This window comes from Lepus europaeus, chromosome 10 (assembly GCF_033115175.1).
Source record: "Lepus europaeus isolate LE1 chromosome 10, mLepTim1.pri, whole genome shotgun sequence".
In the NCBI taxonomy this organism is placed as follows: domain Eukaryota; kingdom Metazoa; phylum Chordata; class Mammalia; order Lagomorpha; family Leporidae; genus Lepus; species Lepus europaeus.
Window position 1 is genome coordinate 12,698,323 of NC_084836.1, and position 19,536 is coordinate 12,717,858.

A 19,536-nucleotide genomic window follows, 5' to 3' on the forward strand; every position below is an offset into this window, starting at 1 on the left:
AGCCTGACGCCTACCTCTTGCTGTGCCTGCAGTGAGAAAGCACCTGCACCTTCCAGCCCTCCTGGAGTTGGGTTCTCAGAGTGTGGTCCCTGGACCCGCAGCATGTCAGCCTCCCCTGGGAACTAGTTAGAAATGCAGAGTCACCAGCCCCTCCCTCGGGGGGCGCTGGAGCTGCAGGGAAGTCCCCAGCCGACTCTGACGCACAAAGAAGTTTGAGAGCGCTACCGAAAGCGAAGTGCGCCAACCCCTTCTCTGTAGCATCCTGGGAGCTGCGCTCATGAGGCCTTTCTCATGAGCTCATCTCTCTTTTCTTATTATTCCTGCAAGGCAACCTGGGGTTCCCGGTCTCAGCAAGCGCTGAAGTCCACTGAGTTTAGATTCTAAAGATGGAAGACAAAGATGGCTAACGATGTACCAATACATTACTGTCACGGAAGGCAGGCCCACCATGGGTGGACATCATATCTAGGGAGGCACAGAGAAATAACCAGAATGTTCTCATCCCTCAAGGATACATCCTGAGTGCTTTCTGTGCACTCAGGCCTCCATCGTGTCCATGAAGCAGGTATTCCTGCTGTCTCCCTCTCCTCAAGGGAAAGCAACAAGGGTACAATGTAGCAAACTCCTCTGTCCTGTGGAATGAGAACTCAAACCCAGGCACTCTGCCTCCAGATTCGTTGCTTTGCACCACGGTGTTAAGCTGCGTAACAGGGACCTTTGCACTTAGTTAATCTCTCGTGGAGCCCCACAGTAATTCATCGAGAGAGGTGTGACTTTTTCCCCAGCTGACACAAGAGGAACTAAGGCCCAGTTAAAGACTGTTGTTCAGAGTCCTGTGGTCCTACATGACAGAGGTGAGTGGTAGGATGGGACCCCGGGCCTATGCCATACTTGGAACCTAATGCAGGTTCACACCCCTGGGTGTGCTGTGCCAGTTCTGTCGAGAGTGCCTGTTCAGTGAGTTCACGAATGGAAAAAATGAACCGCTTCTTGGCCTAATTTTTGGATTAGACTTGGGATCGACGTTTCCCCCAACGTCCCTCGTTTCCACATTCCATTCCAGTGACACTGCTCACCCTTTCCTTTCCCTTCCGTGTACGTGGGAGTTGCTGCACTGACAGCATTGCCTTCCCCTAGCCTGACCGTCTCAACCAACAACATGACCTGATGGAAGTCAGCTCGTTGGCCACTGCCGGTTCACCCACACTGCATGGGTCCCTGGGGTCGAGGAAAGTCCAGCCCGAGGGGTGAATGGGCAAAGTAAGGAAGCCGTCCCAGTCCCTACTGGAGAGCCCCACCAGCTCCCTTGCATTACAGAAGCTTCCCTGAGAAGGATGGGGAACCCGGGACTCAGCTCCTTCCTCCCAGTAGCTGAGCTGTTGGGTTACCACCCTTCCTGTCTTTCACTTCATGGAGCTTTTCTTTCTAGCTCTAGATATTACTTTCCCTACCTCCTTTCCCTCGGGCTCTGTCTGAGGCCCCACTGGACTCCTAGCTTCCACCATTTCCCCATAGCTTCCAAAGGTATGTTCCTATTCTTCTAACCAGGCATGTTCCTATTCCTCTAAGCAGGCATGTTCCTGTTCCTCTAAGCAGCTCTGGCTCAAGATACCACAAGCATGTTTAGAGGACTCATTCATTCAAATGTTTATTCAACTTGGAGAAAAGCCAGAGAGTACTCATTCTACATGCTAGAGTGTGCTGGGGACAATGACATAGACGGGAGGTAACCCAGGGGCTGTTGTTGTGGTACCTTCAGTTAAGCAGCCACGTGCAACATTGGCATCCCACATCGGAGCGCCAAATTCCTGGCAGTTTCACTTCCCATCCAATTCCCTGGGAAAGCAGCTGAAGATGGCCCAAGGAATTAGACCCCTGCCACCAGGTGGTAGACCAGATGGAGTTTCTGGCTCCTGCTGTCAGCCTGGCCCAGTCCCAGACATTGAGGCCCATTTGTGGGAGTGAACCAGCTGATAGAATATATATATATATATATATATATATATATATATATATATATATTCCCACCCTCCCCCCATCCCTCCTTCCTCTGTCACACTGCCTTTCAATAAAATAATTTTAAAAAAAGGTGACCCAGCAAGTGGGTGAGCATCCTGGCCTTTGAGCTAGGCAGCCTGGATTTGAACCTCAGCTGTACCACTTACTGTTGGTATTATGAGAGTTTAAAATAATGTGTATGCTCAGTCTTTAAAATAGTTTTGCTACACCATACCTGACTACTAATCAGTTTCCTCTTACTGCGAGGTTGTATGCATTTTCTATTGCTGTGTAACAAAGCACAACAAACGTAGCCACTTAAAACCACACCCATTTGCCATCTCACCATGTCTGGCTTGGAGGCCTCTGCAGGCTTCCATGGGCTGAAATCAAGTTGCCTGCAAAGCTGTGCTTCTCGGGTGCATGTGGGCCTCTCCCCTACCCCCTGATCACTGGCAGAATTCCTTGCCTTGCAGTTGTAGTACCGAGGCTCCCACTTGCCTGCTGCCAGTTGTTTTTTTTTTTTTTTTAACATTTATTTATTTGAAAGGCAGAGTTACAGAGAGGGGGGCTGGAGAGAGAGAGAGAGGAAAAAAGAGAGGTCTTCTATTCCCCAGATGGCTGCAAACAGCCAGGGCTAGACCAGACCAACTCCATCTAGGTCTCCCATGTGGGTAGAGGTGGCCCAAGCACTTGGGCCATCGTCCACTGTTTTCCCAGGTGTATTAGTAGGGAGCTGGATCAGAAGCAGAGCAGCTGGGACTCAAACAGGTCCATGTGGGATGCCGATATCACAGATGGCAGAGTAACCTGCTGTGCCACAGTCCAGCCCCAGTACCTCTGACTTTTGGCCAGAGCATGACGTCAGCTCCTAGAGCCTAGGCCTTGGCCCTGTGGCCCCTGGGGATAGCTCGTAGCATGGCTATTTGCTTCTTCTTGAACTGAGATCCACAGGTCTACACAGTCAAGCCAGGCTCGCATCAGCCATCTCCCTTTTGATGAATCCAAGGTCATCTTCTTAGCCATCTTCATTTCACCTACAGAAATCCTTTTTGCCGTATTATAATATAATCCCAATGGTGATGTCACACAGGCTGTGTCTCAAGGGAGAAAACATGCCACAAGGACAAGGGGCATTGTCATCGTACACAACTGCCCATCACAGTGGTCTCTGCTGGGGACAGGGATGCTGATCGGCCTGCAGTGGGCTCCATAGGAACCACACAGGGCACCTTGTTCCAGGAGTCCGCTTGCCCTTTTCTTAGGGGAATCTCCTTGTCATTGAAGGATGAGGACAGTAGGCTGTCCTAGCTCCCCAGGGTTGCCAGAACAAAATAAATACTACAAACTGGGTAGCCCAACACCACAGCAGCTTATTCCCTCATGGTTCTGGAGGCCAGAATCCAAAATCAAGGTTTCAACCATCCATGCTTCCTCCACAGGTTCTGGGAGAAATTCCTCCTTCTTCCTGGTGGCTGCCAGCAATCTCTGACTCATACATCTGTCATTCCAGTCTCTGCCTGCATCTCAACGTGATGTTCTCCCCATCTCTCTCTATAGTCAAATACTCCCCTCCTTATTTTTTTTTATTTTTTTTAAATTTTTTTGACAGGCAGAGTGGACAGTGAGAGAGAGAGACAGAGAGAAAGGTCTTCCTTTTTGCTGTTGGTTCACCCTCCAATGGCCGCCGCGGTAGGCACACTGCGGCCGGCGCACCGCGCTGATCCGATGGCAGGAGCCAGGTGCTTCCCCTGGTCTCCCATGGGGTGCAGGGCCCAAGCACTTGGGCCATCCTCCACTGCACTCCCTGGCCACAGCAGAGAGCTGGCCTGGAAGAGGGGCAACCGGGACAGGATCGGTGCCCCGACCGAGACTAGAACCCGGTGTGCCGGTGCCGCAAGGCGGAGGATTAGCCTAGTGAGCCGCAGCGCCAGCCTCCCCTCCTTATATAAGGACACCAGTTATTGCACTAGGGGCTACCCTAATCCACTGGGATCTCATCTTAACTTGATTACCTGTGCAAAGACCTTGTTTCCAAACAGGTCCCCACTCGTAGGTACCGGGGGCTAGAATTCGAGCACAGCTTTTGGAGGAGCACCTTCAGCCTGCCACAAGGACTCCTCCTCTTCTCCCAAATCAGCAGCATTTGGAAGACCCAGCTTCCTTCCCTCCACCCAGTGGTTTTTATCCCTGTGTCCCAGGTACCACGTCTGGACGAAAGGCCATGCACCCACGAACTTCGCCAAGTGGCGGACTGCCACCACGCCTTACCGGGTTGAGTGGGAGGCTGACTTCGAGCCGTACGTCGTCGTGAGACGTGACTGCCCCGAGTACGACCGGAGGTTTGTGGGCTTTGGCTGGAACAAAGTGGCTCATATCATGGAACTGGATGCGCAGGTGAGACGAGCAGAACTCCCTCGTAGTGCTGCGGGGTGGGGGTGGGGTGCGGAGATCCAGGTCTTAGCGCTCAAGAAGCCCTTGGGGACAGGAAAGCAGAGAAGCAGAGAGCTAAGAGGGAACCAGATGTGTCCAGCAATCTAAGAATGTGGCCGTCGTGATCCTCAGAGCTGGGGATCCCAAACCATTGCTCTTTCCCCCTACTCTTGGGTAACATTTTGTTCCCATCTTTTCAACAAGAACACCCCAAATCCACTGAGAGCAGATTCCCAGGGCTGGCCTCCTTCCACCAGGAGAGCTGCCCCACGTGTTTGAGAGCAGTCCCGGGAACTGAGGACCTCTGAGACAGATGGAAGTTTCTAGAACAGTGTCTGTCTGCAGCAGGAGAAAGCACGGCCTTTCATGTCTGCGTTTTCAGTAATGCAAGGAGGGAGCCCGGTGCCGCTCACAGACAGCAGCCATGTCTTATCTATATCGGCTTTTGTTTGATAGAGATGTCAGGTTCATATGCTGGGACGTGTACAGGTTTAAAGAGAGCTAACGTCTCCAGCAGCGAGACGGGGGATTTCTTTGTCTTAGACAGTTCTGATGGAACACTTGGACACAGGTTGCATGTTTTCCTTCATTGCCCATGGCATCTACCATGCATAGTGTCACCCTTGCCAGTGACTTCGGGAATTAATGAGTGTACACCTGACAGGTACTGCAGCCGCTCCCATGGGGGCTGCTAGGTCTTCATGGATTTTCTCACTCATTCCTCAGCACCCACTGTTGTTATTTCTTGCTGCTGTCAGTAATGTATCTGTGACAGCTGCCTTTCCCAGCCCCTCCCTCCCCCTTTTGGACTTTGTTCTCATCTGCTATGTGCCAGTGAGATGACCAAAGCTTCCCAGACATTCTGTCCAAAATCCGAATAAACAGATTGTGTGAAAAGTGGGCTGGGTTCTCCTCTGAGTTACAAGTCCTAAATTTGTGTCACCTCTTTCGTATGTTCTGAGGCCTTGGTTGTTGGTCTTTTTAGCTGTTTTTCTGCCACACTGAGCAGCATCCTGCCTGATAATGTGACTGGGAGATAGGATGTGCAGCAGAGAGCTTTGTCTCCCATGAACTCCAGTTCACTGCAACATTTTTGTTTCCGTGTTATCTTCCATGCTTTGTTTCTCCCCTCTTCTGCACTCATCCGTTGAGCTGTCAGATCTCATCCAGTCCTGGCAGGGTCCACAGCCACAGACATCAGTTGGTTGAGCGAGAAAATATCCCATGGCTTGTGTCACTCCAGAGTGACCACGTGGGTGTAAGTTCACAGCGACTTTGTGGGCCATGAGCTCTGCTCAGCACTGGCCGTCCTTTGTTCCAGCCTCAGGGTCATCCTTCAAGGTAGAGATTTCTAGATGAGAAAACTAAGGCGTAGAAAAGCCCAGTTTCCTCACAGAGACAGCGCTGAACTGCCCCAGTCCAAAGCTAGCGTGTAGTCCATGTGCCCTACTTGCTGCTGTCACGCCCCACTTGGTTCTTTGCCCCAGGCATTGAACCTGGCATTTCTAGGGCCTTCACCTTGCATTTCCAGGGGGGGCTCAGGCAAGATCTCACACGGCCCCTGTCTTCTTCCAGGAATACGAATTCATTGTGCTGCCCAACGCCTACATGATCCACATGCCGCACGCGCCCAGCTTCGACATCACCAAGTTCCGTTCCAACAAGCAATACCGCATCTGTCTCAAGACTCTGAAGGAGGAGTTTCAGCAGGACATGTCCCGCCGCTACGGCTTTGCCGCCCTGAAATATCTCACGGCCGAGAACAACAGCTAGCACCGGGAAGCACCCACGAGGGAGACACGCACAGCAGGCGAAGAGCCACGCGCTGCCTGGGGCCCAAATGCAAAACCAAGCGATGCTTTTTTGGTTCGTTTTGATTTGTCTCTATGGCCCAACAAAGCTGCCCCGACTACTGAGGTCCTGGACAAGGATCCGGCCAGTCTGTTTCTGCCCGGTGACCCGGCATTCCCGGAGTAAAATCACCCACCAATTTTTGTCTCTTCCAAATGGGACAGAAGGGTGAGAGGAAGTCAAAAGGTTATCAACTTACCACAAAGCCACAGAGCCAAGGCAGGGCTTTAGAATGTTCTCATGGTGTTTTAAGAATTACAGGGCCCAACCTGGCTGGGGAGAAAGGGAAATTAGGGTGCTGGGGGATAGGCATCCCAGAAAATAAAAGCAAAATGGTCTCTTCACTCAGTGGATGGTTTCTTCTGTGCCCTGCAGTGTAGCTGTGTATCCAAGAAGAAGACAAACCGATGATGTGAACCAATGAGATGTTGTCTCCGGAGGGAGCTGGGTAGGGTTCATCGGTTCTTTATTTTCAAAGTCCCTCCTGTTTGGTTTTAATTTGTTTTTTTTGGGGGGGAGGGAGGGTTGTTTGGTTGCTTTGGGTCTGGACAATCCAAAATAAAAAATCTGATCCTTTAAGATTCTAAAGGAAAAATCAGCTGCCCCACTCCATGTCCTCCCTATCAGTGGTGGCCCAGCAAGGAGGACCAGAGCCTTTAGCCAGGGTTTAAATGTAGGCAGCTTCCTCCAGGATGCTCACCAAGGATACCCTGATGTCGAATTCCCCACTCTCCCGAATGGAGAGACTATGACAGGGACTGCAGGAATCGGAGGGCCGACTGCTGTACACCTGTCGTGTTTTCTATTGGCAGCGACTGGTTCACGGGGAAAGGGCTTTGATGGAACAATTTTAGTGCTCCTGGAAGCTATGAACCTCGCAGGCTTTTAGGAGAACTTCAGGAATTCACAGGAGGCCAGCTCTGAAGATTGGCGTGTCCACCTGGAGCCATGCGGGAGCAACATGATCGATTCCCGTGCGTCCCTGCCTGCTTCCCTGTGGACGGGAAGAGGGGATGACCTCAGCCTCCCCCAGGGACCTGGCCAAGGGTAGACAAGCACCTTCACCGTCAACAGAGTGAGGAGACCCCGGACTTTCCGCCCATTTTCTTTCATCTTCAATATTAATGTTGTGTTTACATTGACAAGAACGAGAGTTCATGCCCTACCCTCTGCTGGGCTGTTTGTATTGAGTTGCGATGTGACCAGCGAAAGCTGCATCCAATAAAGGAAAGTACAGACTGTTTCTTCCCCGTGCCCCTCCCACTCTTGTGAGAAGTTACCAGAACGCACTTGGGCGTAGACAGCAAAATCAGCGTCCAAAAACAGCCACTTCACACGTTCTCTTCTCCCACTTTATTTTTCTCAGCATTTTCACTTTGGATTTTTTCTTCTCTTTGCCTAAGTTTAGATCTCACTTCATCCTCTGTCCCCAAAACCATTTTTCTAATTTTTCATTTCACTTCTGTCTCAACACAGAGGCCAGATGCAGGCTAGCAACGTAAATCGTGGTGACGAACAGGACAGGGAACATCCACGTGGTTGGTGTGGTCGCTCCCTGGAACCCCACAGTAACCCCATCCGTGAGACCGCTCAGTGTGTTAGATGGTCAGGTGGCTGTATCGCTGAGATTTATACCGAAATTAGGAAAGTTACAATTACGACTATAGATAAATCCAGTATGTACATATAGATAAATATGTATTTATACCGAGTGCATATAAATATATTGCATTTATCATTAGAAAGCAAAATATGTGCAAAATATATGTTAAAGTCCAGTTTCTTCAGTGCTGTGCTGGAGCCAGCCCCTATAGGCTCACAAGAACTTACTGTGCAAACCTCTTGACAGCTCCTGTGTCCAGTGAACCCCTGCTACCCCTCGGGAGCTGGTTGCTGGTTGTTAAGTCGTTACCAGCTGCACATCACTGCCTCTTTCTCTGCCTATGCGTGCACACACACACACAGGCACCCAGGATTTCTCTTCCTTCCCTGGGCAGGACCACTGCTAGTCGATGCATTCATAACAGTGCTTGAGTTATTACCAGCTGCTTGGGGCAAGTGAAAATCTGCAGTAGCCCGGGTACCTCCATGTTGAAAATCAATTTTTAATGCCCTGAAGCTTTTCGTTTGTTTAATTTTTCTTGGCACCTGGATCATGCCTGGCCACCTTGCTTTCACTTTGCATTTTTCTGGGCCTGCCTAGTGACCACATGATCTGTCATCCAAACTGGGTCACTTCTGAAAAGCAAAGAAGGTGCTAATTGCTTTGAGACAATAGGTATGAACCAGAAGGCCAAGTTCCTTTGTGCACACTGAATGTTCTAAAGCCAGGAACTGACACTGCTCACCAACAAGGGAAAATCCTATTTTCCACAAAGACAGATACCCGACACGCTAAGCAGATCTCACTTAAGGCTCGCGCCCAGATGTTGGCTGGTGCCCAAGTTCAACTCAGAGGCTGCCAGCCCACTGGAAGCTGGGGTCTGTGTAACCAGTGGTATGCATTCCTGGGACTTGCATTGGGAGCAGCAGCTCACTGCCAGCCCCGGCTCCTGTGTGGGGAGCTGCAGCCATTTGGGTAGAAGTCACTACAAACTACGTTCATCCCTTCAAATCAGTTCCCTGGGAGTAAGCCAGGCTTGTAAATGGGTCACACTGATGTCTTCATCCTTCAATAAGCCAATAGCAGCTTGGCTTTCAGTTGGAGAGGAGGGTGAATGGGTTCTCTCATCGATGCCCCCATCAGATTCAGAGTCCAGGAGAACTGAGGCTTGTCGAGTAACTACTATGCTCCAGAGCCTTCTGCATGCTGTAGCTCATGGAGACCCCAGAGCAAAACTGCAAAGCAGATGTTACTGCTACAGGTGAAACGGGGCGAGCGCCATGAAATGAACTCCCCTGGGGCCACACAGTCACTATATGACTGTTGCAGACGTTAAGCCCGATCCTACGGGTTTGAATACACAGCTGCATGACCCACAATGCTGCTCCCTTCCCCAAAAAGACAGAAACATACTGACTACAAGCAGACAGGAGCAGTTGAACCTCTGGAGGAAGATCGCGAGATTTCTAATGTTCCTCCCTGCACATCTGCCCAATAACCCAGGCCAAAGCGCAGTCTGTCCTAGATACTGCAAATCTTGCTATGCCCAGAGACTTTCTAAAAATAGACCTGGGTAATCTACAACCGTATTCAGACTCCTGGGCTCCTCTCCCGGGGCGCAGGCGATTCCCTGGGTGCTGCTCCTGCATTGTTTCCTAGATTACACAGCCCAGGTAGAGTGGCAGTGTTTTAAGCTGCCCCTTTGGACCCAGATGCACGTGCTGCTTCCAAGCGGCCTCTCCGAATGTGTTGCGCTGATTTACAGAGCACATATTTGCTGAGTTGACTAATAGCCTCTTTGTGCCTCGTCGTGAAAGGACAGACCCTACTTTAATTCTGTTCCTTTCAAAGGCTCTACTGTCTTCCAGTTAAGGCTTCATTTGTGGTCTCCAGGCTTTGCAGGAGCTCTGTGTCAGTGGAAAAAACGTGATTAAAATCGCCTCTCAGACACAGCTTCTGCACACTCTTGGTTAAGATAATAAGTGCTGCCATTTATTGAGTCTTCTATGGGGGTTGGCGCCAATGGATCCTCACAGCCAAGTTATAAATATAAGGAAGGTATTATTATCCGTGTTATTAACTAATAGAATTTCCTCTGTCAGAAAACCTCTGTGATTTGCCCAGTATCACATAGGTTGTTCACGGAGGTGCCAGAATTTGAATGTAAGCCTGGCTAACTTCAGAAACCCACATCTTCCCACTAACACATGCTTTTGCTTCCCCATGTGATAGCGAAATAAGTGTGGCTACCGGGCCTTTGCAATCAGATCTTTATGTAGTTCATAGTGATATGATTTGTCTTCCTCTTGTTTTTGTTTTTTAATCAGGGTTTAGTTTTGCAAGGGTTTAGTTTTCAGTTTAATGCCATTGAGGTTCATGAAATGCCAGGTATCTGCCATCTACATTCTAAGGTTTCAAGCACAAGGGAATCTGACTTCAGGGGTGCCATGATCTTTAACACACCTGTTCTCAGTAAATGTCCTTTGATTTCAAGAAACGGCTGGTGGTATTTAAAAGGAGGTAATGCAGGAGCCACAGATGTAGGATTTCTGAATGTGAGTAGTTCGTGAACTCTGCCATTGGTTTGCTTCAACACACTCAGGTAGTTTTAAGAGACAATGTCTTTTGGAGGGAGAGAATGCCACTCAGTTCTGGGAAGGTGTGGTACCAAGCCATCTGATCAGCGAGCCTGGATGATGTCACGATTTGATTGACAGCGCTCCCTCAGAGCAAAACTCTGAGACATATTCCTAGGCAAGCTATGCTGCAGTGGTACCAAAGAAAAAGAGCTGTGGTGACATCAGACGTTTAATTACACTCTTTGTCGCATCTTTCTGAGCTCCACAAACAACTCACTGATCCACTCTGAGAGGCACTGTGAAAACCAGGTGCAGTCTAATTCCATGCAGTGCACAACTAGACAGCAGGAGACAGATAATGTTAAGGTAGGGTTCACCTTATTACATTCATCTCAGCAGGTTTTTTTTTTTTTCATTTATTTAGCCTAAAATTCATTTCTAAGTTTCCCTACTTAGGGAAGAATTGTGGGAATGATACGAAAATTCTCTTATATGCCTTTCATTTAGACTGATGCATTGGTAGGTAAGTTTGCTGTAAAGAAGTCATAGTTCTCTGTTTTTTTCCCAAAACATTTTGAGAGTGACCTGCGCATGGCTTGCTCCTTGAAACTGAAGTGCTTTAGTCTGTATCTCATAAAAGCATGACATTCTCTCACACAAGGCACCTCAAAGAATGGGGAATGGTGTAACAGATTCTGAAATCCATGCGTATTTTTTGATATTAAGCATTTTCCATGAATTTTTTTGAAGATGCTCCCTATGAGGACAACACAAGAGTCAAACTCGGGAACACTGGCCCTGATACAATACTGCCACTCAATACGTAGTCTGCAGTCAGCGTTTTCTGGATGCCCTCACAATGTCTTTATGGCAATAACTCCCACGGCAAACCCAGCCCACTTTGCCCCAATACCAGGATCCCATCCACATCCTACATGGTTCATGTAGTTGTCTCTAACCAGGAGAAATTCCTTGGTCCTTTGTGTTTCATGGAAATATTTTTTGCTTTTTGTTTTATTTTTTAACATTGATTTATTTACTTGACAGAATTACTGAGAGAGGGAGAGAGATCTCTCATTGGCCAGTTCACCCCAAGACAGCCACAATGGCCAGAACTGAGCAAGGCTGAAGCCAGGAGCTTCATCCAGGTCTCCCATGTAAGTGTCAGGGGCCCAAGCACTTGGGCCATCCTCCACTGCTCTTCCAAGGCCAACAGTAGGGAACTGGATCAGAACAGGATCAGAAGTGGTTAACCCCCTGGTCCCATATGGGTGCCAGTTCCAGACCCAGCTGCTCCACTTCCAATCCAGCTCTCTGCTATGACTTGGGAAAGCAGTGGAAGATGGCCCAAGTCCTTGGGACCCTGCACCTGTGTAGGAGACCTGGAAGAATCTCCTGGCTCCTGGCTTCAAATTGGCACAGCTCCGGCCGTTGCAGCCATCTGGGGAGTGAACCATCGGATGGAAGACCTCTCTCTCCCCCTGCCTCTCCTCTCTCTGTGTTACTCTGACTTTCAAATAAAATAAATAAATCTTTTTTTAAAAAAAAAGAGAAGTGGAGCAGCCTGGACGGGAGCCAGCACTCGTGGCAATGTTTTTGAAGAGTACAAACCAGTTGCTTTGTTAGTTTAGTCTTTTGAATGAGAAGCGGCAATGCAGAAAACAAGCACAGCTGTGTATGTGACTGTTGAGTCTGTTAATATTCAGTAGCATAAGACAAAACTGGCAGGTGCTGCTGAAAGAAGCCAGGCTCAGAAGGTTCCCCATCAGTGTGTGTGCGTTGTTGGTCCAGCCCCATAGGTGGGACTCCAAGACAACACATACTAACTTAGTATGATGCATCACTAGTTATTTGCCTTATCGCTACCTGTTTAAAAGCTTCACTGCAACCTTTCAGATACATGCCTGAATTGAAGTGTTTGTGTGCTGGGATGGATGTTTACTATGTGTGGACATAAACGTGAACCTTTACAGTTTCTCAAATCTACAAGGAAAAAGGATCAAACAGCAACGTAAGAATTGTGGTCAGGCCCACGTGAGCCAGTCCATTAGTATTTCAGCTTTGAATCTCCACCACCCCCAAGAATGATTTAATTCTTGAGCAGAACTGAGTGACTTTGTTTCTTACCCTCTCAAATATCAAGATCAACTTTTAGTATTCTTTTCTTTAGAAGAAGATAAATATCCTCTAGACCTAGGGGAAAGAAAACTACTTTACCCCACTACTGCCAACACCCCGAAAGTGGCAGGGCTAAGAGGCCTCTTCACTGACACTGGGTTGGCCATTCTTGGCCTGTGAGGGCTATGTCCTGGTGACTGATTCCAAAACCCTAGAAACACCTACCTCAGGAAGTTGTTCAGCAACATAGAATCCATTATACTAAACTAAAGGAAATTCTGAGCTTGTGATTTTCATAAACTCAGTTATTTAAACATAACCCATGTCTAATCCTTTAGAAAAAAATAATAGAAGACATATTCAATCCTGTCTTTTGACAATAGAGCTGCTTTGGACATTGTATTGTTCAGAGCTTCACAACTACAACCTACTAAATATGCTGACTGTGTCACTTCTGTTGGGTATAGGAATCCTGTGAGAGAAGGGATTATCATTTTAATACACACGAGAAAAAATGAGACCCAGGGAGGTGACGTCATTGGTGGAGTCACAAGTCAAACACTTTCTGACTCCAGCACCGTTCTCTACAGCCTTGGTGAATGACAGTGACATTAGCAGGGGGCATGGGGCAGTGAGCAAGGGGCGGATCTGCAGACAGGAGTCAGCTCGTCTACAGGTGTTCCCAGTCCTGTCCTATCCTGCATCAGACCCCACGGGCTCCCTTCGCAGAGCCTAAGCCCTTCCCTTCGGCTGCTTGCTGGTTACAGACCATTCTGTATGGCACAGACAGTGGTAAGTCCAGGACCGGGAAGGAGCAGAAAGGAGGGGAACAGCACGCATTCTCCTACTTAGTCAGCAATAGGCGGTGGAGTGTAGGTATTCTGTACGGTTTGACAACAAGGAAACACACGCTCTGGCTAAATAGAAGTCTTGAAACACAAACTTGGGCCTCTGTGTCGGCAGTGCCCAAGTTTTCAATCTTCTGCACAGTTTCCCTGGCATTCAGATAAACACAAGATTGTAGACTCTTTGCTTTTGAAAGAAACGTGGTGGCCCAAATAAGCCAGGTCATTGAGGAATTTATCTTTGCTTTGGCATGCATGTGCATGTGAATACAATCCCATCGGCTGGGTCCAGCCTGAGAGTCTGCATCTCTAGGAAGCCCCCTTAGGATGGCGGGGCTGGGGAGGGGGGTCCATTGTGCACACGTGATGTGGCGTCTTCTCACCTTAAGGAATCAGCTCATTTCCAAGTACTTGTGGAGTGTGGTGTTCAGGTCCAGCATTGATCACTAGATGCTGGAGAAAGTTCCTCATTTAAGCACAGGATGAGTTCACTTTTAAAAATAGTTCCTGGGGTTCAGCAACAGTGCCAGCTGGTAGTGATTTGAAAATAGCAAAGACATAGTCCTCACCCTCATGAAACCCCCACGCTGTGGGGAAGGCTGCCAGGTGGGTGAATAATAGCAATCAGGGTGATGGAGAGAGGGAGAGGTAGTGGGAGCTCGGTAGGGTAGTTGGAGCTCACTGCAGGGTTCGGACATGATGAAGCGCAAAGGAAGACTATTGTGATATTGTCGAGACCACCGCACTGGGAGGGATGGGGTCCCACTCTGCATACAGCAAAGGCAGCTGGGCATTTATCGCCAACCCAAGTGTGAGGGGCCCAGAGGATGGTGCATTAGGAGAGAGAGATGCCGTGGACAGGAGAATTCTTTTTTTTAAAGACTGAATTTATTTATTTGAAAGAGAGAGAGAGAGAGAGAGAGAGAGAGAGAGAGAGAGAGGGCTCCCATCTGCTGGTGTATTCCCCAGATGGCCACAGCAACAGGGACTGGGCTGTGGGGAACCGCAGGCTGGCCACCTGTGGGAACCTCCTCATCTGCATAGTTTGCAGCAATCCGTCGACCACAAGGCCTATGAAAACAACCAGGTGAAACAGATGAAACAGAATGGACTCTGCGTAAACAACTAGGAAGAACCAGGTGAAACAGATGAACTTTCGACCTGAGGCTATACGCGCCCTTTCATCTGACTGGACGATATCAGCATAAAGGGACATTGGGATCTGGGCGGGCCGGTGCGGCTGCCACTGCCGGCGGCCGCCGCGGCCCCTCTTCCTCTTTTCTCCTCTCCCCATTTTCCTTCTGCCCCCACAAGTGAAAGTTCCTTGAGAACCGATGAACAGTGACCGTGTCGTGACCAAGACCTTTTTCCAGGTCTCCCTGTGGGTGCAGGGGCCCAAGGACTTGGACCAGCCTCTGCTACCTTCCCAGGTGCATCAACAGGGAGTTGGATGGGACATGGAGAAGCCAGGACAGGAACCGGCACCCATATGGGATGCTGGCACCCTGGGCGATGGATTTACCCACTACACCACAATGCCGGCCCTAGGAGACTTCTTGTTAGAGTGACTTAATAGGAGTAATTTTTTTTCCAAATGTTTTTTAACTGACAGGTAAAACTGTTTGTGCTTATCAAGTACAACATGATGGTTTCAAGTATACATACTCTGTGGAGTGGTTAAATCACATAAATTTACATGCACTTTCGTGGTGAGGATACTTAACATCCACTGTTAGCATTTCCCGAGGGAAGGATGACTCATCATCGACTCCCAGCCCTTCGCTGTGCAACAGACCTCTGCTTGAACGTAACAGGATTCCTGCTAAAGACAGGCCGAGGACTTGGACCCCAAAGGCGGGGAGTGAGGAAGTTATCAAGGGGCAGGGATCTTCCCTCAATGGCCTTAGCAGATTCCTGCTTACTGCTGGACTCAACGGGCTGGAGACGGGGCCCAGCAGAGGCCGAGTGGAAGAGAATCTACAGTCTGGCCAAGCTGAGATGGTGTCCCACCTGCAAGAGAGCGGGCACTGGGCGACGAACCAGCAAGCAAACCGGATCTAAGTGTCCCACCAGCGCGGAGAAGCCTGGCACTCATACTGCCTTGACTTTCTTGTCCTTGTGTTAGGCCAGATTTCCCCATGAATGAGTTAAAACAGGACCCTTATCCTGTGGAATCTGAAAACTTTGACCTTCGGGAGCAAATTCAGCTTGTGGACTTGGAGCTATCCGTCTGGCCTTGAACGAGACGCTTCATCTCTGTGGAGCTGTCTCCAGGCCTGCTGTAGGAGGCAGCTGATCCGTGTGTGCAAGCACAAATCCAGGTTCGTTTTTCAGTTTGATAATTCTGTGTGCATTAGGAAAGCCTTGATTGGTGCTTGCTGTGCCTCACTCACGGCTCTGAGTGTTTCCCATGTAATAAGTCCAAGTGGTAGGCTAAGGTGGCTACGATGATGACACCCATTGGGAGGTGCAAATTAGACACAGAAAGGCTAAGTAATTTGCCCAAGGAGGCCACACAGTAAGTAGCAAAGCTGGAATTTTATCCTAAAATTCCCATCCTTATTCACTGAGATCTACTGCTTCCTTCATGGGGAATGAAGAGGCACACAAGGACAACACAGCCCTCACTGGACATTCGGTCTCTTCGGGGAGGCAGTATGCTTTATAATCATCCACCACAAACTAGATGGCTTGAAACAACACACAGTTCATTCTCAAAGGTCCCATGGATCCAGAGTCCAGGGGCAAGTTACCTGTGTCCCCTACTCAGGTCGCAAAAGGCTGCAGGCACTGTGTCAGCCATGCTGTGGCTCTCCCACCTCCTGAAGAATTCAGTTTACTGTGGGTCTAGAACTGAGAACCCCACTTCCTTGCTGGCTTCAGCCCAGGGCCAGTCTCAGGTCCCAAAGGACAGCCACCCAAAGAAATAAACTGTGTGCCCCGTTTATTTCTTCCGAGCCAGCAGAGCGGCTCCCTTCAGCCTGCTGAGACAGTCTTCCATAACATCACAAGATCACAGGTGCGATGGCCATTATAGTCCCAGGTCTTGCGATTACACAGGGCTTGCACCCCAGGGAGTGGAAATTTGGGGGACCCTCTCAGATTTCTGTTTGCCACAAGAAGGAGGGGGGTTCCGATAGGAATTCGCTACCAAAGAAGGGATTTCTGTAGACTGAGCCCACTGCCCTGAGAAAGAATAAAATAATTTGCTCTCATATTGACTGATAGGTGTGAAATCTCCTAGGAGTATGGAGGTGACACTGGAGTGAAGGTGACATCTGCAATGGGTAAGACTTCAAGCCTTCCAGCAGAGGGAATGGTCCACGCAGAAGCAAGATGGCACGGGCATCAGAGAGCTCAGGTAGAGCAATGATTTGGGGGCCCCCAAAGACCTGCTGGAGCCGCCTGCAGCGTGCACCTGCTGGCTGTAAAGGACCCGTGCAGGCACCGGCAACCACAGCAGTGACCGACAGGAAAGTATGCAATTGTCCTCGCTCCCCTCTATTTCCTGGGAGGAGTCTGAAACCAAAGGAGAAGGAAGAATTTCCAGGAGTTCTTTTTGGGTGTCCCAAGCCACACAGGCCCTGTCTGTGTCCCTGACTGCTCTGGGCTGCAACCTGAGCTCCAGGCTCCACCAACACTAGTGAGCCACGGGGTGAGGAAGCCGGTTAGTGCCTCAATGATCAAAACCAGGAAACAAACAAGAGCAAGTCCCGCCTGTCTCTTACGGATTTTGTGAAGATTAACGGAGTTAGGTAAGATGCCCTCGTCCCTCAGTTCCCAGTGCTGGCTTCTGATTACAGCTTCCTGCTGATGGAGACCCTGCACAGCAGCGACGATGGCTCAGGCAATCTGTATTGATTTCCCAGCTCCCGGCTTTGGCCTGGCCCAGCCCCTGATGTTGAGGGCATCTGGGGAGCGAACCAGCAGATGGGAGTTCTGTCTTCCAAAGAAAATTTCTTTCAAAGAAGAGTTAATCTAAGAGTTTAATTTGTAAACTTTGTGAGCCCCAACGTTGTCGCATAGCGGATGAAGCCTCAGTCTGCAGTGCCGGCATCCCATATGGCCCCCGGTTCGAGTCCCGGCTGCTCTACTTCCAATCAAGCTCTCTGATAATGGCCTGGGAAAAGCAGGGGAGGATGGCGTGAGTGCTTAGGTCCCTGCACCCATGGGGGAGATGCAGAAGTAGCTCCTGGTTCCTGCTTCAGCCTGGTCCAGCCCTGGCCATTATGGCCATCAGGGGAGTGAACCAGACGATGAAATCTTTCTCTCTCTGTAACTCTGACTTTCAAATAAATAAGTAAATCTTAAAAAAAAAAAAAAGACTTGGTAAAATTAAAGCATCCGATCAATGCAGAGCACTGCTTGCTAGAGAATTCTTTCTTGACCCAATTTTTACCTCTGGTTCCGTGTTAGTGCTCACTGTGTGAGAAAAGGGAGCTCCAGGGGAGGTTACTCAAACACTCCTGAGAGATTCCGCTGGGGCATTTGTGCAAGGAGCTGGAAGCAAACCACACAGGCAGCGCTACAACCCGGGGCTGCACCGTGTGATTCTTGGTAATGCGGCCACGCGTCACTTGCTGACGGGGGACATCCTGAGCAATGATTTGCTGGGCGATTTTGCCACCACGTGGGCATCACAGCGTGCGCTCACAGAGAGCTGGGCGGTCTGGCCTGTGGCACACCTCGGCCAGGGGGCACGCACTGTCATTTCGGCAGGCTGCTGGCTGCCATGCCATGCTGCCCGTGACTACGCAGAGGGGATCCCTAAACCCCTTCAGAGACGTGGACCCTGCAGCCACCAGGAGGGTCAGTCCCCAAAATCACACGCGGGGCAGGCCCTGTGTTCTGACTCCAGGGCTCACGTCCTCGCCCCTCAGGAACTCAGGCGTGGGATCCCCTGACAGACTTCTAGAACCAACTACAGGATTTCGTGTTGGCTTGGGGCTTGCTTTGTGTCTGTTTTAACTTTTTTTTTTTTAAAAAATTTTGTTTTGTATTAAGCTTTCATTTTCATTCATTTTTTTCCTTTTTCATACTTGTATCATAGAAGAGGTTTTGCACTGTCTCCTTCTGCGAGCCACTTTGGAATTACAGTTTGAATTTGGGACACAGGAAAAAATGGCCCTAATGCCTTCGGTCAGAAGCAGCCTGAGGTGTTCTAAAGATGAATGCAGATAAAGACGAGTCTAAAGCCGAACCCCAGAGCTCTTCCAAAGCCCCCACTCTCATTGTTCTCTGGAAAGTGCAAAACGTCCATCACAGTGGAAGGTAAAACTAAGGAAAATCACTAAGGAGTATCACAGCAGACACATGGGGTGAGACCTCGGATCGCAACAACCACGCAGCTCCGGCACTGCGCCCTCTGCAGGCTCCACGGGGCACTGCTTGCTCACTGCTCCCTGTTCTTCCCCTGCACACCACCCCACACAAAGGGGCGCTCAGAACACAGGGGCTGAGTGAGTGTCACCTGAAAGTCCAAGATGTTCCAGAGGAGGCACCACTCTTGCTTGGAGCCATGCCAGGCTTGGCTCCTCCTCTGGGCAGCACCAGGCGTGATACTAGCATGCATTTTAGAAAACACAGACACTTCTGAAAGGCGAGGTCTCTCCATTCTCTCTTCCCAACTATTCTTTCATCCTCTCTTGTCTCATTCTCCTGTGTTCTTTCTCTTTTGGGAGTGAGCTATTCCTTCTCATTCTGTTTAATGCAAACAAGCGTTCTATGAGGTCATTTCACGCCCACTGCCGTCAGCTCTGTAGACTCTGAGAAGAAACAGCGTTGAGCGCAGCAGATGAACACAGAGAAACCATCCTCGTCCTGCACAGGGACAGAACTGGCTCTGAGACAGGTGTCTGCCTTCTTCTGATTGGCCAAATGGGATCATTCCCACAATATGACCCAAGGGTGGTCCTTCCAAGTGGTTTCCTTCAGCAGGAAACTGCCCACTGCCTAGCCTTGGGTCCAGCACATAGTAGATGTTCAATAAATACGTAATGCATGGAAGCTCAGGTTCAAAATCATACTTGTTTTGAATCTGGGGTGGGCCACTTCCTAGCTCATTATTCTACCTCTCTGAGCTCCCATTTTCTCATCTTTAAAGCAAACA

At 49.5% G+C, this 19,536-nt stretch overlaps 1 protein-coding gene across 4 annotated transcripts in view; it reads left to right on the forward strand.

Moving 5' to 3' along the window:
• The window catches only part of LARGE1 (LARGE xylosyl- and glucuronyltransferase 1), a 570,843-nt gene extending 564,217 nt beyond the window's left edge, over window positions 1-6,626 (forward strand). For all 4 annotated transcript variants that reach the window (XM_062202942.1, XM_062202944.1, XM_062202943.1 and 1 more), the window contains exons 14-15: window positions 4,200-4,395; window positions 6,007-6,626. In XM_062202942.1, the coding sequence (XP_062058926.1) occupies window positions 4,200-4,395; window positions 6,007-6,204 (394 nt within the window). In that variant the 3' untranslated portion in view covers window positions 6,205-6,626. The remainder of the gene's footprint in view (window positions 1-4,199; window positions 4,396-6,006) is intronic.
• Window positions 6,627-19,536: the final 12,910 nt, after the last annotated feature.